Source organism: Globicephala melas, chromosome 15, assembly GCF_963455315.2.
Source record: "Globicephala melas chromosome 15, mGloMel1.2, whole genome shotgun sequence".
Lineage (NCBI taxonomy): Eukaryota > Metazoa > Chordata > Mammalia > Artiodactyla > Delphinidae > Globicephala > Globicephala melas.
In genome coordinates, this window is record NC_083328.1 from 906,876 (window position 1) to 924,873 (window position 17,998).

The following is a 17,998-nucleotide window of genomic DNA, read 5'->3' on the forward strand; positions in this document are numbered from 1 at the left end:
GCTGGAACATAATCGGAGGCGCTTGTCCAAACACAGCAGACCTGGCGGTGCCCTGAGCCTTCAAGGCAGAGCAGGGAAACCAGGAGAGGCAGTGGGGGGGGGGGGGCGAGAGAAAGAAGTGGGGAGGCATCCACCCATGCGGCCCTTCCCACAGGACTTCTCAGAGCCCTCATGCCCTCCCGTGCACCGTGACTCCCAAGGGAGCGGCCACGCTACACAGGGGTTCCCAAACTGACTTGCCCACCTCTGCAGAACCTCTGCTGCGGGGGTGTCTCGGGAAACGAGTGCCACACAGAACAGAACCGGAAGCCCTGGCTTGTGCAAAAGACATGCTCGGACTCCAGCGGGCAGGTCCGGGTTGGCAGCCTCGCTCAGCAGCTTCGCCCTGTCACCCTCACTTCTCTGAGCCTTCACAGCAAGGTGGGGGCCCTCATCCCCAGCAGCACCAGGCTGAGCTGTGGAAAGGCGGCTCCCTGCCGCAGTAACAGTGTTACCTAGCCAGGTAATTGGGATCGATGCCGCCTGTCTTTACATTGATTGGTCTGGACCAGTTAAGGATATCATTCACGTCCCCATCGCACCCTGAGCACCTCACCTTTAATAAGTAAGGGGAAAAGGTAAATAGTGCTATCTACGTTTGGTTTTCCTCAAGCTCTATCCATGAAAAACAATTAATTTTCATGGCCACTGTGGTTGTGAGAGGCGGATGCTGGAGGGTGGTAAGCAGAGCCCCCCTGAGGGATGCCAGCCCCTTGCCGCCTGCAGCGGAACCAACTTGGGGGGTCACGCTGGCTTCACAGCAGAGCATACGAGGGGTGTCCCCTCATTCCCCGGTTCCCAAGGCCATGGTTGGGTCAGCCAACGGCTCACGCAGGCGGCTGTGGGCGCCCGCACCGCAGGCAGGAGGGAGCTGGGAGCTGCGACGCCCCATTTTAAGGGGCCACCCGTTAATTAATTAGGCCCAATGAATAATGCATGCCGCCTCGTGCATATGTATACGGCGCGCTATGGATGGTATACGTTCTAGTCCGAACACCTCACAAATAATTCACAACCCACCCCTTCCCCGGGCTCCGGGGGAGCCTGGCCGGTGCTTCGGCTGGGGCTCGTGGGTTGCTTCCAACAGCCAAATTTTACCTTTCATTATAAATGGCTTTGCTGGGCATGTCGGTAACTTTTACATTTCCATCCACTTTATTATTAATGGCTTTCCCGGACTGTAGCAGCCCAACGCTGCACGCAAGGCGTTATAAATATTTGATCCGGCATCTATAGTCGGCCATTTATCATTTATAACGGGTTACAGAAACATTATAAAACATTTACTGCACACTTACAGATCATTTTCGGCTACCATGACGATGTGTTACAAATACATTATTAATCCTTCTCACGCCATTTATAGGAACCTTTGTAATGGGGCCTGGCCCTCCTGTCCCATTACCAGCGCGCAGGGGCTGGCAGGGGCGCCAGGGAGCAGGACCAGGGCGGAAGGAAGCCTGGCCCTGCCTCCAGTAGCTGTGTGTCCTTGGCCAGATCACAGCACCTCTCTGTTCATAAAGCAGGTCACGTGACAGGCACCCTTCACTGAGCACTTCCTCCGTGCTCACGGTCCCCTGAGACTCAGGCGTTATTTTCACACCCCTTTTACAGATATGGAAGCAGAGGCGAGTGGTTTGCCCAAGGCCACAGTCAGGGAGCACTGAGCTGGCCTCAGAGCCCTGGGGTGCCTCCAGAGTTACCTGCCCCAGGTCCGGGGGTGAGAGGTCGGTCAAGGCTGCCCCTGGCCTTGAAAGGAGCAGGACTGGCAGCCTCCAGGGGTGGAACACAGAGACTCGGGGTGAGGGCACCCGGAGTGGGAGGACCCAGGGTGGGTGGCCTGGGGCGGGGGGACCTGCGCTCTGGCCTCTGACCTGGTAGCTCCCCAGCTCCTGCCGCCACGTGCTTTGCCATCCCAAAGGTTCTCCTGGCTCCCGCTCTAGCCTGTGGGCGCCTGGAGCGGCGTCTGTGATGTGGACCCGGGATGAAGGGGTCCAGGGGGTCTTTGGGACCCAGCGTCTCGGGAGGCCCCCAGGAGTCTGGCCCAGATGTGCCAAGCAGCTGGCAGTCAGCAGCTGCTTCCTCCATCACAGGGGTCAGTGGGGCCCTGGGCTCTGCAGCCAGGAGTCCCGCCCCATCCCACTCCTCTCCCTGCATGTGGCCTGTGACCACTCACTGGACAAACGGCCGCTGAGCCCCCCAGTCCCCTCCAGGCCACACTTTATACCCAGAGGGCACAGACAGGAGACCGGGGCTGTGGGCCCACCACCCACACGTGATGAGAGCCCTGGGCCCCGACGTAAGCTGACAAGCTGAGTCCTCACCTGGAAAACTCCTGCTCACCCTCCAGCTCCTCCTCGATCCTCCACCTTCTTGAAATAGCCCTTCCCAACTCCCCCAGGCACGAGCCTTGTAGGGTCTGACCTCTGGTCCCCCTGGGGGCCCAGCCTGGGCCTGGACTGGGGAGAGGGCTCCAGGGTGAGACCCGGACTCCAGTTCTGTCCACCTGTCCTCCTTCCCCAGGGAGGGATGGGGCGGGCAGGCTCTGGGAGAGCCCTCAAGCCACACCTCTGCCTGCCAAGACACCCGAAGTAACCCCACCGCGGCCTGGGTCAGAGTTTTAAGTGGCTCTGAGGGAGGAAACCGGGGAGAGGGGATGGTCCTGGTTCAGGACCCCTGGGCAGTTCTACCCTATGTGACCTTGGACAACTAACTGGGCCTTACTGCCTTCATCTGTGAATTGGGGCCATAAGCCAGCCCTCCCAGGGCGAACGTGGGGGCCCTGGTGCTGGGAACCCTCATGGGGAGACCTGGGGGCCCTGGGGCCCCAGCTGCCCACGCCTCTCTGGCCCTCTGCCCGGCTGCTGGCTGTCTGGCCTGTTTGAAGGTCAGGGTTCACCCCTTCCCAGGACTGAAAGTGAAGGAAACAGGCGCGCTCATCACCATGGCAACGCCGCACCTGGTCCCACCCTTCCCCACCTGCTGACACTGGTTGACGGGGTGCCCTCTGATCCTCCCTGGGGGGCCTCCCCTCCCCCAGAGCAAAGGGGACTGTGGGGTCCGGGCGGGACGCCTCGTTTTGTCAGTGGGTGAGCGCAGTCCCTCTTAACAAGAGGGAGGCTGAGGCCCAGAGAGGGGAGCTCGGCTGCCAGGGTCACGTGCCAGGACAGGAGCCTAGGTGGGCTCCGCCCCGCCCCCTCCACCTGTCCTCCTTCCTGACACTCAAGGAGCCCCTTCCCCAACCTGACCTTGGACGGGTCAACTTCCCAGGCCTCGCAGGCTGTGAGCCAGGCGAGAGCAGCCCCTGTGGAGAGCCTGGGGCTGGGGGCTGGGGAGGGACACACGGCTGACCTCACGTCTTCGCCCCGGCCCCCCCACCCGACCCCACCCCGCTCCCGCCAGGTCCGGGGCTTTGGGCTCCTGGAGATTGGACTTCGCTTCCTCCCTCGCCTGCTCTGCACACCCCAGGCCAGGCAGACCCCGGCTGGATTGACAACTCCAACCTCCCAGCGTGGCATAGAGCGACAAACTGAGAACACACAGCGCCTGCGGGGAGAAGGCACCTGACCCTGGGTGCCAGAAGCTTCCTGGAGGAGGTGCCACAGGAGCTGAGAGCCGAGGGAGTGGGAGCTGGCACAGGGGGCAGGGAGGGGGGAGAGCAAAGACCCTGTGCAAAGGCCCTGTGGCAGGAGAGAAGTGGCAAGCTTGGGCTTCGCAGTGGACGTGGCTGGGTGCTGAGCTGAGGCAGAAGAGTTGGGATCCAGAAGGTTCTACCTGCTGTGCTCCTGTACCTTGGGCCTCCCCGCCCAGCAGCCCAGCCCCACTGCGCTCTGCGGGGCACAGGCTCCGGGTCAGGCCCACACAGGGAGCTGGCACTCCAGCTCCCCACTCACGCTGTATAGACAGGAGCAGGTCAGGTGGCCTTGACCCCGAGGGGGCTCACCCGGCCTCCACAAGCCCACACTCACCCCACACACATGCACACCCACGCCCCTGCCCGCCATCCACTGGGCCCCCTGGGCCCCTTCTCTCCGAGGCCCTGGGCTGGGCGCACCTGTGTAAGATGGAGCCGGCCGGATGGTGTTCACGGCAACGGACACCATCCGAGGAGCGCTGCCCTGCACGCCCGCTCTGCCCGCGCCCTCCACGCACCACCGCCCATTCCCACGGGCCGTCCCCAAGGGTCCCGCTGCGTCCCCCCACCTGCCTGGCAATGCTGCAGCGCCCAGGCTGGCAAGGGCGGGTTCCGTGGGTACCGCCCGCAGCCCTGCCAGGATGTCTGCCTTTGCCCGCAGAAAGGTGGAGGGTGGTTGGCATCCCCGCTCCCCCAGAGCCAGGCCGCGGCCCACCCCCAGGTTCCCCCAGGCCTCGGCCCTGACACGGGTGGGACTGGGCAGGAAGGTGGTCCAAGGGCTCTCCCAGAGCCTGCCTCTCTGCCTGCTGGGCCCTCACACAGCCCAGTGTCACGGGTGAACTGCCCCAGCCCCCAGCCTCCCAAACCCCAGGGGGCTTGTGCGCCCCTAGCTCTGGGTGAGGCAGTGGCACTTTGGGGCATGCGGGTGTCCCAACAGCTGTCACCCAAGCCCAGATGGGCAGGGCCGTGGCTTCCTACGAGTGGCATAGCACTTCCTGGTAGGGCACCCAGGGCAGGAGGCAGGAGGGGGCCCTTCGGCTGCACGTCCCTCTCTGCAGGGACTGCAGTGGGGCAGGAGGTGCCAAAGGCCAGTTCCACGTGCCCCTGAGCAGGAGCCACACGACGGGGGCCAAGAAACAAGCCAGGCGGGACAGGAGGGCCTGGGGCTCCACCACGGAACCGGCAGGATCTGGGTACCGAAGGGCTGTCGTGCGCGCAGCGGCGTGGTGGCCGACCCGTCGGGCTCAGGGGAGCAGGGAGGCTGGCAAGGCCGGGGCCGACCAGGGGCCTGTGGGGCTAGGGGCACAGCGCTGCCCCTGGTGGGCATGGAAGCAGTGACCACCCCCCACCCAAGGGTCTGTCCAGCCTCAAGCAGGCGGGACTGAAGAGCCTGGGTCTGTCTTTAGCCTCAGCGCCCCCTGGTGGCCCCAGCTGAGGAGCCGGGTAGACAGGGACCCTGCGGGGGGGAGGGGGGGCGCGCACGGGAACCCGGGCGCCAACGGGAGCAACGGGAGGGAGGGGTGGGATGCCATCTGCATCCAGCCTGGATGGGGCTGGGACGGCATTGCCCCGAGAGACGAGGACACTGGCCTGGAGAAACCAGTGCCGCCTGGGGGGACCCCGGGGCCCTCACTGGAGGGAGCACTGCCCCCTGCCCTCCGAGTCCCCAGGCCAAGTTCTGGGGCAGAGCCCCGCCCCTGTCCCCTGCCCCAGCACCGCAGCTCCGCGGGGGATGCGCCCCTCGGTGGCTGCACTGAGCCAGCCCTCACCCCGCGGCCAGCACGCGGGGGGCTTCCTGGAGCGATGCCCGAAGCTGAGGGTCTCGGGGAGCTGAGGTCCTTTCTGACTGCTCTGCCGACACCCAGCGAGCCCCGCTCCCTTCGGGAGTTGACGAGGCCGAGCCCGTGGGCAGAGAACTCAAGGGCAGGGGGCACCCGGGCACTGTCAGCTCTCCCCCAACCCCGATGCTGCCTGAAAGTGGGGAGCTGGGTGGAGGGCAGGGAGGAAAGGCCGAGACTGTGCCCAGCAGGCGGGCGCCCTCCTGTCTCCAGATGGACACTGCCACATGCCTGCCCAGGAGCAGGCAGGCTGGCCGGGCCCTGGGGGCAGGGCTCCAAGCTCCCAGGTCCCACTCACTCCCGGGGTCTCCAAGGAGGCAAACCACACAGGCAGCAGCATCGCGGAGTTCAAAACGTTTCATTTAAACCCAGCCCCTCGTCTCGACCCGCTAGGATGTCAACATCCCCTCCCAGCTGGTCTGTGCCCCCCGTCACTCCACAGGTGGGACAGCTTCTGGGGCAGACGGCGCCCACACTGCTGGCCGGGGTGGCTGGGCGTGGGCTCTGAGTACTGGCCCTGCCTGCCTTGGTGCTCCCGGAGGAGACCACCAGTGGACCCGGCTCACATCACAGCCTCCATGTGCAGGATCCTCAGGGCCTCAGAGATCTGGGCGCTGGTGTCCATCTGGCCATACATGCCCACCAGGAAGGCCCGGTGCAGCAGCACGGCTGCGTGCTCTGGGGACAGACGAAGACCCTGTCAGGCTGTGCTGCCCTGACATCCTGGCCGCGGCGGCCAGGTCGTCAGGCAGCTCTCAGAAGTGGAGCCTCTGGTCTTTCCCCAAGAGCCCGGCCCCGGGTACCGAGGCCTCCGGGGGCACCGGGGCCTGGGTGGGTGGGGTCGGGGCAGACTCACCCTGGCAGAGGAGGGTGTACTCCGGCAGGTTCCGGAGGGCCGTCTGCGCTACTTCGAAGTCCCGGCTGCCCAGGCAGTACATGAATGTGGGCAGGAAGTCGGCTGCGATGCTGGAAGAGCCACGTGCTCAGGTTGGCACCTCCCCCCGTGCCAAGACGGCCAAGGCCCCGACGCCTCCCCAGAGCCCCGCACCGGGCCCCACCGGACAGGAGGAGTGGGAGGCCTGGCCCAGGGCACCAGGCGGCCCGTGGTGGCAGGTGACGCCGGCTCACCTGGGGTTGCTCTGGATGGAGCGCAGGGCCAGGCTGAAGGCCAGGCTGCGGCAGGACTCCTCAGCTGAGCTCATCAGCCGCTGCAGACTGGTCTGCGGGGGCGGGGGCGGTGTCAGCAGGGCCACCCTCCCGTCAGGGGACCCCGCTCCCTAAGCCTCCAGCCCCCTCAACACCCCCGTCGCTGGGCCCTGGGACCTCGGGACCCATGAAGCACACAGGAGGCCCAGCGCAGAGCGGAGGAGCGGCCGCCTCAGTTCTGGGCGGGACTGAGCATCTGGGACGGGGCCGCAGTCAGACGTGGCACCCGCCCCAAAGCCCAGCCGCTGCGGGCTGAGCTGGGTGCCCAGCAGGAAGGAGTGTGGGGGCGGCGTCCCTGTTCGGGGCCCAGCATGCCTTTGCCCTCCCGCCCCAGCCCGACACGTGTCCCAGTTCCTCCGGGCACATGGCAGCTCCCGCACCGAGAAGAAGCCCAGGATCTCGGGTCTCCGCCGGGACATCTCGTCCACGTCGCTCAGAACCTCCAACAGATCTAAGACGGGTAGAAAGCGTGTTGTTGAGGGCCGGGCTGCAGCTGCTGGGCTCGGGGGTGAACCTGTCCCCCACACAGCCCAGAGGTAGGAGTGGTGGAGTCCTGGGGCCAGAGCCCGCTGCCCCACAGCACACCTGCCGGGCAGGGACCCTGGCCCGGCCTCAGCACAGGCTCTGGTGGAGGGACCTGGTTCTACAGGTGTAGCACGGCTGCTTGTAACGTCAGCGCCACTGCCTCCTGGAGCTTCCACAGCATCCCTAGTGCTTGCTCAGGCCAGGGGGCCCCCAGCACCTTGGGACAGAAATCACTGGGGGTTCCGCTGCCTTCCCAACTACCGAGCCAGCGACCCCAAACCGGAGGTGCTGGTCGACCAGGCTTTCAGAGGTTTCTGAGGGGCCCAGGGATCTGCATCTGCACCACGCTCCCCGGATGTCTGCCCCGGCTGCCCCGAAGCCACACTGCAGAAACATGGCCCTGCCCCTCCCCGCAGGTGGCCACCCAGGCCCTCGGCTCCCCCGTAGGGGACCAGGGGCTGTCGGCCAGCTCCCCGCCAGGCCCCTCTTCCTCGGTATCTACGGGGACTCCAGGGGGCTCCCCAGCGCCAATGGCCAGCAGAGGAGCCGCCCCCAGTCTCCAGCCCCGCTTCTCCCTCCGACCCCCTCTCTACCCACCCCTATTCCCACTCTGAGGAAAGAGTCCAGCCCCTCCCGGGACCTGGCAGGGGCCCTGCTGTCTTCTGGATGCCCCCCCACCCCCAGGAGAAGCCTGGACGGCCAAGGGCCGCTGTGGGACCCAGGATGCTGCAGGGACAGAAAGGGAGGCCACCACCCACCGCGGGGCCGACGGGGGGAGCCAAACCCCCAGACTTACCCTCGACCGTCTGGCCCCGGGAAAGCCTCTTCACATAGGGGGCCACTTCAGCTGCGGTCAGAGGGGTGAAGAGGGAGACGCTGAGCAGAGGCAGGGGGCCAGCCGAGCCCTCGTCTGCAAGACAGGAGGCCAGTGCTGTCGGGTGGAGACGAGGACGGCCCGCCCCAGGCCACCGTCCAGAGGGCCCCAGAGCCCCGGACACACTCGACACCGAGGCCGTGGGATCCATGTGCGTAAGCGAGGGGCAGCCTCGCTGAGCAGCGCCCGGAATCATACCAGACCCCCGAAGATGCGGCCCCTGCCCTGGGCTGAGCACGGTGCCTGGTACACAACGGGCGCTCAATAAATGTGCTGGAACGACGAGCTGCTGGGAGCTGCCCGGGAGGCGCGGCACTGCTTGCTCGAGCCTCTCACCCACCACACGGCGTGTGGCCTTCCCTGCTGCCCCGGCACACGGCAGGTGCTCAATAAAGGCGCCTGCGTGCCGAGCGCTGTGCTAGGCGCGTCCGTGGACGGCCCAGAGTCACACTCGACGCCAGCGACTTGGCAAAAGCAGGGCGAATGGCCGTGAAGGGCCCTGGGCCCCGGGCACTCGGCCCGCTCACAATCCACCGCACGCCCGCTAGACACAATGCTGCAGGGGCCCCCGGGTGGGCACGGGGACAGAGAGCAGAGGGGCCTGGTTGGTCCCACAGAGGGCAGGTGCTGTAGGTCTCGCTGGCCACAACACGACTCGGTGCTTTGTGCGTGTCACGGCCCCAGGGCCAACGATGCCCGAGGGACGCCCAGGGCAGTGCAGCCCGCAGCCCCGGCCCCACTCACCCTCGCCCTCTTCGTCCAGGCCGCGGTCGGCCCTGCCGTCCCTGCTGGGAAGGCTCAGCCCCGCCAGGAGCGACTTGAGCATCACCAGGTCACTGCTGTCGAAGGACAGGTCACTGGGGGAGCAAGGTTCTCCGTGAGCACCATGCCACAGGTGGGAGGCAGGCAGGGCCCCGTGGGCAGGGGCTCAGGAGGTGCCCCGGGGGCCGAGGGAGGAGGAAGCCAGCCCAGAATGACCCCGGCGCAGACCCAGCATCAACAGCCCTGCTGCCCCGGGCCCCGGCGCCGTGGGCAGTGTCCACCCCCGCCAGCACGCCCCTTGGGAGCTCTCAGCCCTGAGCACCGCCACGACGGGACCCTGGCCGGAGAGGAGCCGTGCCAGACGTGCACACTCACTGGAGCGCGTCGGAGTGTTTCTGCAGGAAGGCGATGGCGGCCGGGGCATTGCAGGTGATGTACTTGTGGGTGAACTGCACGAACTTGCTGATGAAGGGGGCCAGGTGGCGGGAGGACTTCCTGTAGTTCTGCAAAGGGAAGCGCGAGGGGGAAAGCATCCAGGGCCTGAAGCATCCCGTCTTGCCCACGTCGCTCCCCCTGGAGCCCCACAGTACACCCTGGACACCGCCAGCACGCCGCCCTCGCCGGGCGCATGTTAAGGTCCCTAAGGGTCAGGAGCGGCCTTGTCCCTCCTGAACCCTGAGGAGCGTGGGGTCTCCCCAGGCACGTGAGCAGCTGGGGGCCTTCCCCGGGTGAAGGTACCAGACAGGCAGGTGGCCTGGCCGTGCCCGATGCAGCCAAGGGCTGTGCCCTCACCCAGCCGCCTCAGGTGGACAAGGGGACGGACCCTCAGTCCTGGTCAGGAAGACCGGGGCTGCCAAAGTCGTGGGACCAGAAGGGGCACGAGCTGAATGGGGAGAGCTCAGAATGGTGGAGGGAGCAGGCAGGGCGAGCAGGGGCACCGGCTGACAGGGGCACAGGGAGAGGGACCGGGCACCCGACCCCTGGGGACGCCCGGGTCCCCGAGGGTGGGTGGGGCACCCACCAGCAGCAGGCGGAGAAAGGAGAGCAGGCAGTCCCATAGCGCCCCCTGGTGCTCGCTCTGGAACACGTGCGGCTGCAGCAGCTCCAGGATGCCCAGCACGTGCAGGAAGAAGGTCAGGTGGCTCTGCTGCCGGAACTCCTGGAAGTTGAGGTGGCTGCGGCCGTGCAGGAGGGCGGCGATCATGGGCAGGTGCCTGGGGGCGACGTGTGCGCTCGGTGGTCCTGGGCCATCTCCCCCGGCCCCCCTCCCCGCCCCCCGCTCCAAGGGCCGACATCAACTTGCACTTGGAGACCACCCGGAGCCCGCTAACCGCCACCGTGATGTCCTGGGCCACTCACCTGACCCACCCTCTCCCGCGTCCACCAGGCCCCTACCCCCGAGACTCAGCTCAGTCAGGAAGCAGCCGAGGCCCTGGTTGCCCGTGGCGACACCACCACGGTGTCCGTCCACCCGCTCTTAGCCGCAGAGCCTGCCTTACAGGAACGCCTGGTGTGGGAGCCGCTCCAGGCTGGGGCGGGGAGGGCACCCTGACAGCGAGCTGTGCCCACTCGGGCTGCAAGTGGGACAGGCCAGGCGGTACCTGAGCAACAGGATGGGGTGGGCCACAGCCAGCTTCCGACAGGCCACGTTGGCATCGGCCACTCGGTTCTCGGCCGCCCGGGAGTCACTGGTGTCCGCGAGGAGGGTGACGAAGCGGTGAATGAGGCCGTCCAGCTGGGAGGGACGGGGGTGGTCAGAGCCGGGGCCGCCTGCAGCCCTCGCACCCTACCTGTCCGCCCCCCGCCGAGTCCGCCGCCCACCGCCGCATGGGCTACGATGGGGCTCCCCGGGCAGTGTGCGGGCACCTGCTCCAAGGCCCCCGGACCCCAAGGCCCTGGTGTGGCCCCTAAGGACCTGTGCAGCGACCCAGAGTGTTCCCCCAGTGCCTTCTGCTGCTCCTGGGGCTCAAGAGGCTGTGGCCAGAGCTCCCAGCCAAGCTCAGCACGTGGTGTGTGAGGTCACCCTCTCCACACAAACAGGATAAAAGCCCCGTGTTAGCTTGGACGAGAAAAACCAACCTTACTGATATAGCATAATTCCAGGTGTGCAAAACAAGTAACACACGAAAGTGGAAGGAAGCACAACTGGAAAAACATCAACTTCCCTCCCCGTCCCGGGAAGCAGGGCAGGCGGCAGATCCGACTCCAGGGTCCAGCCCAGGGAACACGGGCAGGGGGCCCACCAGACCCCCCTTCCCCCGCCATCACCCAAGGGAGGTGAAGGCAGATGCCACGCAGACCCGCGCACGGAGGCCCCACGCTGGGCCAAAGGCCAGCGCCACGGCAGGCAGCCAGGAAGGGATGGGGGTGCTGGGCCGCATGCAACACCGTCACACACGCACCACGCGGCCTGCTGTAGTCAACGGTCCCTTATTAGGGAACGCGGGGGGACACCCACTCTCCTCTGCTCCACACCCAGAGAACTTCTTGGAGCAGGAAAAGATCGTTTCCAGACCCTTCGAGAGGTCGGACAGGCGAGGGTGGCAGGGCAGGCTCTGCCCTCAGACGTGCCATCGGCACTCACCAGGGGCCTCTTCTGTCTTTCGATCCGAGAAAAGGCATTTCTACCTCCCAGTGAAGGACAAAGGCGGCCCCAATGACCCCGTAGGGCTTTACCCTGCAGACGCTGCTGCCGGCGGCCCCTTCGCTGTGCAGCAGGACGTCAGGCACAGGCACCCGGAGGTCTGGCCGCTGCAGGTAGAGGTGCACGAGCAGGTCTCGGCAACGCCTGCCCAGCACGCTGCGAGAGACCAGAGACCAGACTCGGGGTGGCTGCGGGACCGGGGAGCCGCTGTAGCCACTGCGTGCAGAGCTGGCGTGCCAGGCCCCTCAGCCCTACCGCACCCCCACTGGCGGCCTGGGCTCGCTCCCACGGTGCTCACGTCTGAGCCGCGGCCTCCCACCACAAGGGCAAGGGGACGGGCGGGGGCCCCGGAGCCCGGCGTCCAGCACCCTCACCTGTCAGCCCACTGCGGGATGCAGCTCGTCAGGTGCGCCGTCACCTTCCTGACGCCCTCATCGTCACCGCGGCAGCAGCTGAGCAGCAGGGGCAGCCGGGCCTGGAGAAGGCTGCAGGCGCTGGCATCCCCGTCCTGGCTCCTGGCCTCTGCCTCCGCCAGGATCAGCTCCGCCAGGCCGATGAGCTCCGGGGCCTGGACGCGCAGCACCAACTCCTCCCGCCGCTTCTGCAGCCGCACACCGCCAGTCAGGCCCGGGCGCGTCTCGCCACGCCCGCCCGCCACCCCACCCTGCGGGCAGGGGACGCCCCAACACCTGCCTGAGGGGTGCGCTGGTCCCTGCCCTGCCAGATGCGAGGCATGTGGATGCAGGCCCAGAGAAAGTCCAGGGAGGCCGAGGGGTCGAACCTGGAGGCGGCGGGGCGGCCTGGCTGAGCACCAGGCGCGTCTCCAGGCGGGGGGGGGGGGGGTGGGGGGGTGCCCAGGTCAGCCGTCAGGGGACGCGGGCCGCCCCACCCGACCTCTCTGCAGCTCACAGTGGCAAAGCTAAGGTTGGCCCCGCCCCGCCCCACGCTTGCAGCCGCGCACAGAGGCCCCTGGCACCCCCGCAGCACAGCACGGACGCCAGCCATTCACACGACCGGAGGACAGTGAAGCCGACTGTCTGCCTGCTGGTCACCCGGGGAAGGGACACCGGGCCAGGCAGGAGGGCCTCGGTCCCTGAGGACGCCGGGGGAAGGCTGCTGGATCAGAGCCCCCCACCGAGGCCCCCGACACTGCCCTCCAAACTCGGCTCCCGGAGGAGTCTGGGCAGGGCGGCTGCCGCGGGGCACCCCAAGGCCCACGCTGCCTGTGGCAGGAACAGACCTGCCGGTGGGGGACAGAGGTCTGGGGGACTCACCTCTGCTCCCGGTTCTTGCCCAGAAGGATGTGGATACACTGGTGCAGCGTGGACCAGTTGGACTGGTGCGTGAGCAGGGCTAAGAGGTAGGGTCGGAAAGACGGCACCTGCGGGCCAGGATGGCCTTTGCCCTGGGAAGGGAGGAAACCTGGGATGGTCCCCGCCGGGCTGACGGCTCTGCCAGGTAGCGTCAGCAGGTGACAGCCCACGTGTGCCAGCACAGAGCAGAGGAAGGTGTCCGTTTCGGGGCAGATCCGAGGCTCCCGCCCGGGAAGCCACCCAGCCCGGCCGGTCACTCTGCAGATTAAGCACGGGCTGAACCGAATCCACTCCTCAGAGACCAGGAGACACGCGAGCAAAACCCTGGGTGTGGGAACACCTGGGCAGGAGGGGGGCGCGGGAGCGTGACCGCCGCTCTCAGAAGCGCAGACCCACCAGCGTGCGGCGGGACCACGGGCAGGGGACGCCCAGCCCCTCCCCGGCCATCTGGTCAGTGTTTCCTCACCTTCCCCGCGGCCAGATGAGCTGGGGGACCCCGCCACCCCCGCAGAGCCCTGACATGGGCTCCAACCCCTCTGAGGACCCCACCCCCCGTCAGGGGGTGCTGAGCTCCACTCCCCCCACCGCCTCGTGCCCTGTGAGGACCTGAGCCCACAAAGGACCCATCCACCCACCCCCCGCCCGCCTCCGTGGCCAGATCTGGCCAGCTGTGGTGACCCACTCAGAGAAAACATGGGACCCGTCTGGCCACTGAGACTCCGGCATCGGATCTGCTGGAACTGACAGAGAGCCAGCCCCACCCTGGGGCTGCCGGGCGGACTGTGGGCCCAGGGCGCCGTGCGCGAACGAGGCCCACCTTGCTGCTCTGGGAGAACAGCAGCCGCTGCTGCAGGTCAGGGCAGCTGCTGATCACCTCGGGGTCCAGCATCTCCAGCCAGTCGACAAGGAGCCCCGAGCAGGGTCCCAGCCACACAGCCTCCAGGCTGCAGGGAAGGTGGGGTGGGCTCAGACGCGGCCGGCCAGGGCCGCCCCCCGCTCCCCCTCCCAGCCGGCCCCCGCCCCGCCGGCTCACCTGCAGCCGTCAGAGTCCTGCTTCCCCAGGGCCGGGGGCTCCCCCTTCTCCTGCAGCAGCAGTGAGCTCACCACGGACACGGGCCCCGAGGCCGGGAAGGCGGAGGCAGCGGAGAAGATCGCGGCCAGCAGCTCCTCCAGGTGAGGCGACCTCATGGCAACCAGACCCCGGAGGACTGAGGGTGGGGCAGAGAGGGCCCCTGTGTCACTCCAGCTCGGGGGGCCACCGGACGTGAGGACAGAGAGCCCCGCCCCTGGGCCCTGTTCTGGGGGCGCCCAGGAGAGGGACCTGCGTGCGAGGCAGCGAGGCGGGGTCTTTGTGGCGCCCGGGGCCCAAGTACCTTTGCTGATAAGCTCGGGCTCCACGTCACACCCCTCCCCAGACTTGAGGGTGGCCGCGATGGCGCGGATGGTGGAGCTGACCACTTCCGGGTCCCCGCGGAACGTCAGGGCCTCTGCCAGGTGCAGGAACCCGCTCCGCACTGCAGGGGAGCGCTGTGTGACCCACGGGACTCCTGCCAGGGGTGCCGGGCAGGCGACTCCCCTCGGTTCCCACACGTACGCTCCCCCCTGGGGGGCCTTCCCAGTGCCCCGACCCCCAAACCGCTGGGCCCCACTCACCCTGACGCCACCCGGGGCCCATCTGGGAACAAGGCCCCGGTCCCCCCGACGCGATGGCAGAGAGCCCAGGACCCCCGCCGGCACCATTGACCCTGCCTCACCATCGCTGATCCGGCGCCGTGCCGAGTACTGGGCGGCAAACAGCTTGAGCTGGGCCTGCAGAGGCCCGGCCTCCACGGCGGGGCTGTCCAGCCACTGCAGGGTCTGCACGAGCACTTTGAGGAAGCGCGACGAGAAGCCGGTGTCCTGGGGCACACAGCGCTGGGGACAGCGCAGCACAGCTCAGACAGGGCCAGGGCCGGGCGGAACCATCCCGCCTGCCACAGCGGGGGCCCCTCCAGCGCCCATACCCACAGCCCATGAGGGGTCTGCTGTCGCCTGTCCTCACAGGGCTCAGAGAGAAACGACCAAGGAGGTAGCACACACGTGGGCACGCACGGGGGCAAGTAAGGCGAATGTGGCAAAACTACCGAAACCAGGTGGCGGACGTGCTGAAAGCCCAGCACGCTCCTGCCCTGCTCCCGGGAAGCTTCTGTCACAGAAGCGGGGGACGTACCCCCAGCTCCGCAGCAAAAGCTGCGTCTCTTCACTTAGGGGCAAGAGCCGGGGCCCGAGCAGGCCTGGCCACAGGAGCCCCGAGCCTGGGGGGCGGGACGGGGGCCTTGGCCACGCGAGGCAGAGCCCGGGCGCGGGGACTCGGGGAGTGAGGCGCAGGGCTGTGTCGGGGCCTACCTGGTACTGGCAGAGCTGGCGCATCAGAGGGCAGGCGAGGAAGTGGTTCTGGTGCATGACCATGACCAGGGCGCCGCCGTGCGGGGAGTTCAGCAGGGTGGCGAGGGCCTGCAGGAGGCGCACCGCGACGCCTGGCACCTCGGGGCTCCCCTGGCGGACTCGGGCCAGCTCCCGGCCCAGGGCCTGCTGCAGCGCCAGGGCTACAGGGCGCGCACTGGAGCTCTGCCACCGCGGGCTGGGGCTCAGCGGGAAGATCTGGAGAAAGGCATCCATCAGGACCACGCGGCTGGCAGGTGGGGCCTTCCCCAGAGCCCACACCCCGACCCCACAGAGGCTGCCGGCAGTTGGCACTGGCGTGCCCGGTCCCCAGCAGACTCTCCAGAGGGGCGTGGGGTGGGGGCCAAGGACTGGGACGAGGCCCGTGGCAACAGGCCCAGGAAAGAGCGCGTGGACCTGTGCACACACGTGCGCATACGGGCGTGTAAGCGTGAAGATGGAAACCGTGCACCGCTGCTCTGCAGCGCCTGTCACTGTGAGGAGGGGGCGAGAACACACGTGCCCAGGGAACCCCTGGCCATGGATTCCAGGCGGGAGGAGGGACCAGGGAGGAGGGGGGCCGTACCTGCAGGAGCATGCTGGCCAGGTCGTCCTCGGGGCCCAGAACCCGCACCTGTGTCACGGCCCGGGGCCTGCCCTGGCCCGGTGGCTGCTCTGGGCTGCTTTTGGGTTTCGGCGCCTCCGTGCTGTCTGCAGGGAAGGAGGAGCAGGGCGGCTGAGAGGCCATCACGGCCAGCTGTGGCGGGGACCATGCCGACCACGGCCAGGCTCGCCCGGCGGCCCACTGCCCAGAGAGGAGTGGGCTCCCAGGCCCTGCAGAGGGCTCTCTCCCCGGGACCCCCAGCCTCGCCCGTGGGCCCATAAACAGAAGCCCGGACGCCGGGCAGAAGCAAACGCTTCCCGAGTGGCCGTGCGAGCCAGGATGGGTGGGTACCTCGCCGGGCGGGCAGGGAGGCTGTGAGCAGGGAGTGGAAAGTCTGGCCTCCGGACGCCCCTCGCTCGTGCTGGACCTCGACCAGGTGAGCCATGTAATCTGCAGGGAGGCAGCCACGGGTAAACACGAGCCCCCAGGGAGGAGGGAAGCCCTCCGCATGGTGCCCACAGAGCTCCAAGCCTCCCCAGGACCCGGGAAGCTGGGCGACAGGGCCTTTCTGCAGAGAATCAGGCAGCGCCCGCAGCTCCCTCCACCCTCCAACCCGAGGGGTGGACGCAGCTCCACCTTCCTGCTCGCAGCCCCTGCCCTGGGGCTGTTCCACTCCACCCCCAGCCTGGCTCCCCAACCGCAGCCGCACGGCGGGCCCGGGGTGCTCGGGCGAGGACCCCGGCTCTCACTCTTGTCCATGATGTTCTGCTCCAGGGTCTGGGGGTCGTGGGCCACCGCCTGGTCCAGATACTGGAGAAGTTTGCTCATGCTGGACACCGGGATGCCGAAGGACTGCACGAACAGCAGCAGCTGCTGGGGCTCCAGGTCCTGCAGGGCTGAGGGTGGCTCTCACTCAGCCACTGCCACCCGGTGACCCCGGCCCGTGGGGCCTGGCGGGGCCCAGGGCCCAGAGGGCAGCTCCAAGTGTGGCTGCTGGGTCCTCAGGACCCCACCCTGCGTCCTGAGGCTGCGGGCCAGCCCTGCGCTCCCTCCAGCTCAGAGTCAAGGCTCCCCTGAATGTGTCCTGCTGCGCTTCCCCAGCCAAGCCACCCCCCAAACTGCCCGGCCTGCCACCTCTGCTGGATACCACGCTGACCACGGGCGGGTGCCCGAGGCCACTCTGCACCCCAGAACCAGCTCGGAGGCCCCAGCCCCTCCTCCTCCCCTCCGAATCCCTGGACCACTTGGTCTTTTTCGTTCCTCCTCCAGCACTTCTCACTGGAGGCTCTCAGCCTCCCCGCCTGACCACAAGGGCCTGCGGGCACCTGTCAGGGCACTGACAGCTCCACAAACGTCTGCTGAATAACAGACGCCCCGGAACCCCCCCGAGGCCCCCGAGCTGTCCTCTCTCACAGGCCACAACTAGAACACACCCAGGCCCACAGCAGGGGGCAAGGCCTGGTCCCCCCCACCCCCGGCCCCGCTCGAGCCGCGCCCAGGCCGTACCAGCGTCCACCAGGCGAGGGAAGAACACACACCAGGCCCACAGCAGGGGCAAGGCCTGGTCCTCCCCCTCGAGCCGCGCCCGGGTCGTACCAGCGTCCACGAGGCGCGGGACCTCCGAGCGGATCATGCGCAGCTTCAGCCAGTCGGGCAGCAGCAGCGCCTCTTCCGACGTGTCCACCAAGAAGGCCGTGGGCAGGGGCTTCTTTTCTGGGAACCAGATGTCCAGCAGCGCCTGGAACTCGCCGTCACCAGCTTCGGGAGAGACAACAGGGCAAGCACCAGGGCCGGCTCAGCGAGGCCTTCCCAGACCTCGCCACCCTAGGAGCTCCGGCCGCACTGAAGGCTGAAGGCCAAGGCCAGCGTGTCCTCGGTTTACAGGTGCGAACAGGGGCTTCAGAGGACGGAGAAGAATCTACCCAGAGCTGAGCGCGGCCCAGCGGCAGAGGCTCTGCACAGCTGACTTGTGTAATCCTCACAATCGCGGCGCCGCCCCGCCCCAGTTGAGGAAACGGAAGTGCAGAGCTGGCCAGGCTGCCCAGGGGACGGTGTGAGGCTGGGGCCAGCAGGCTCTCTGGGCTCTGTGGGCTTGGCCAAACCGGCTCCTTCCAGGGCTCAGGCTGCACAAAGCCCCG

The 17,998-nt window shown here is 67.6% G+C and overlaps 1 protein-coding gene across 3 annotated transcripts in view; it reads right to left on the minus strand.

The window, feature by feature from the left end:
• Positions 1-5,852: 5,852 nt before the first annotated feature.
• Positions 5,853-17,998, minus strand: part of INTS1 (integrator complex subunit 1) — a 28,781-nt gene continuing 16,635 nt past the window's right edge. For 2 of the 3 annotated variants that reach the window (XM_030849584.2, XM_060284792.1), the window contains exons 26-47: positions 17,457-17,618; positions 16,610-16,756; positions 16,212-16,310; positions 15,843-15,967; positions 15,221-15,475; positions 14,590-14,749; positions 14,209-14,349; positions 13,869-14,043; positions 13,653-13,779; positions 12,797-12,927; positions 12,216-12,303; positions 11,897-12,123; positions 11,555-11,678; positions 10,480-10,613; positions 9,900-10,092; positions 9,254-9,381; positions 8,861-8,973; positions 8,039-8,152; positions 7,098-7,168; positions 6,640-6,731; positions 6,368-6,477; positions 5,853-6,189 (exon numbers count right to left, since the gene is read on the minus strand). In XM_030849584.2, the coding sequence (XP_030705444.1) occupies positions 6,074-6,189; positions 6,368-6,477; positions 6,640-6,731; positions 7,098-7,168; positions 8,039-8,152; positions 8,861-8,973; positions 9,254-9,381; positions 9,900-10,092; positions 10,480-10,613; positions 11,555-11,678; positions 11,897-12,123; positions 12,216-12,303; positions 12,797-12,927; positions 13,653-13,779; positions 13,869-14,043; positions 14,209-14,349; positions 14,590-14,749; positions 15,221-15,475; positions 15,843-15,967; positions 16,212-16,310; positions 16,610-16,756; positions 17,457-17,618 (3,032 nt within the window). In that variant the 3' untranslated portion in view covers positions 5,853-6,073. The remainder of the gene's footprint in view (positions 6,190-6,367; positions 6,478-6,639; positions 6,732-7,097; positions 7,169-8,038; positions 8,153-8,860; positions 8,974-9,253; positions 9,382-9,899; positions 10,093-10,479; positions 10,614-11,554; positions 11,679-11,896; positions 12,124-12,215; positions 12,304-12,796; positions 12,928-13,652; positions 13,780-13,868; positions 14,044-14,208; positions 14,350-14,589; positions 14,750-15,220; positions 15,476-15,842; positions 15,968-16,211; positions 16,311-16,609; positions 16,757-17,456; positions 17,619-17,998) is intronic. The other variant, XM_060284793.1, reaches the window with a different exon arrangement.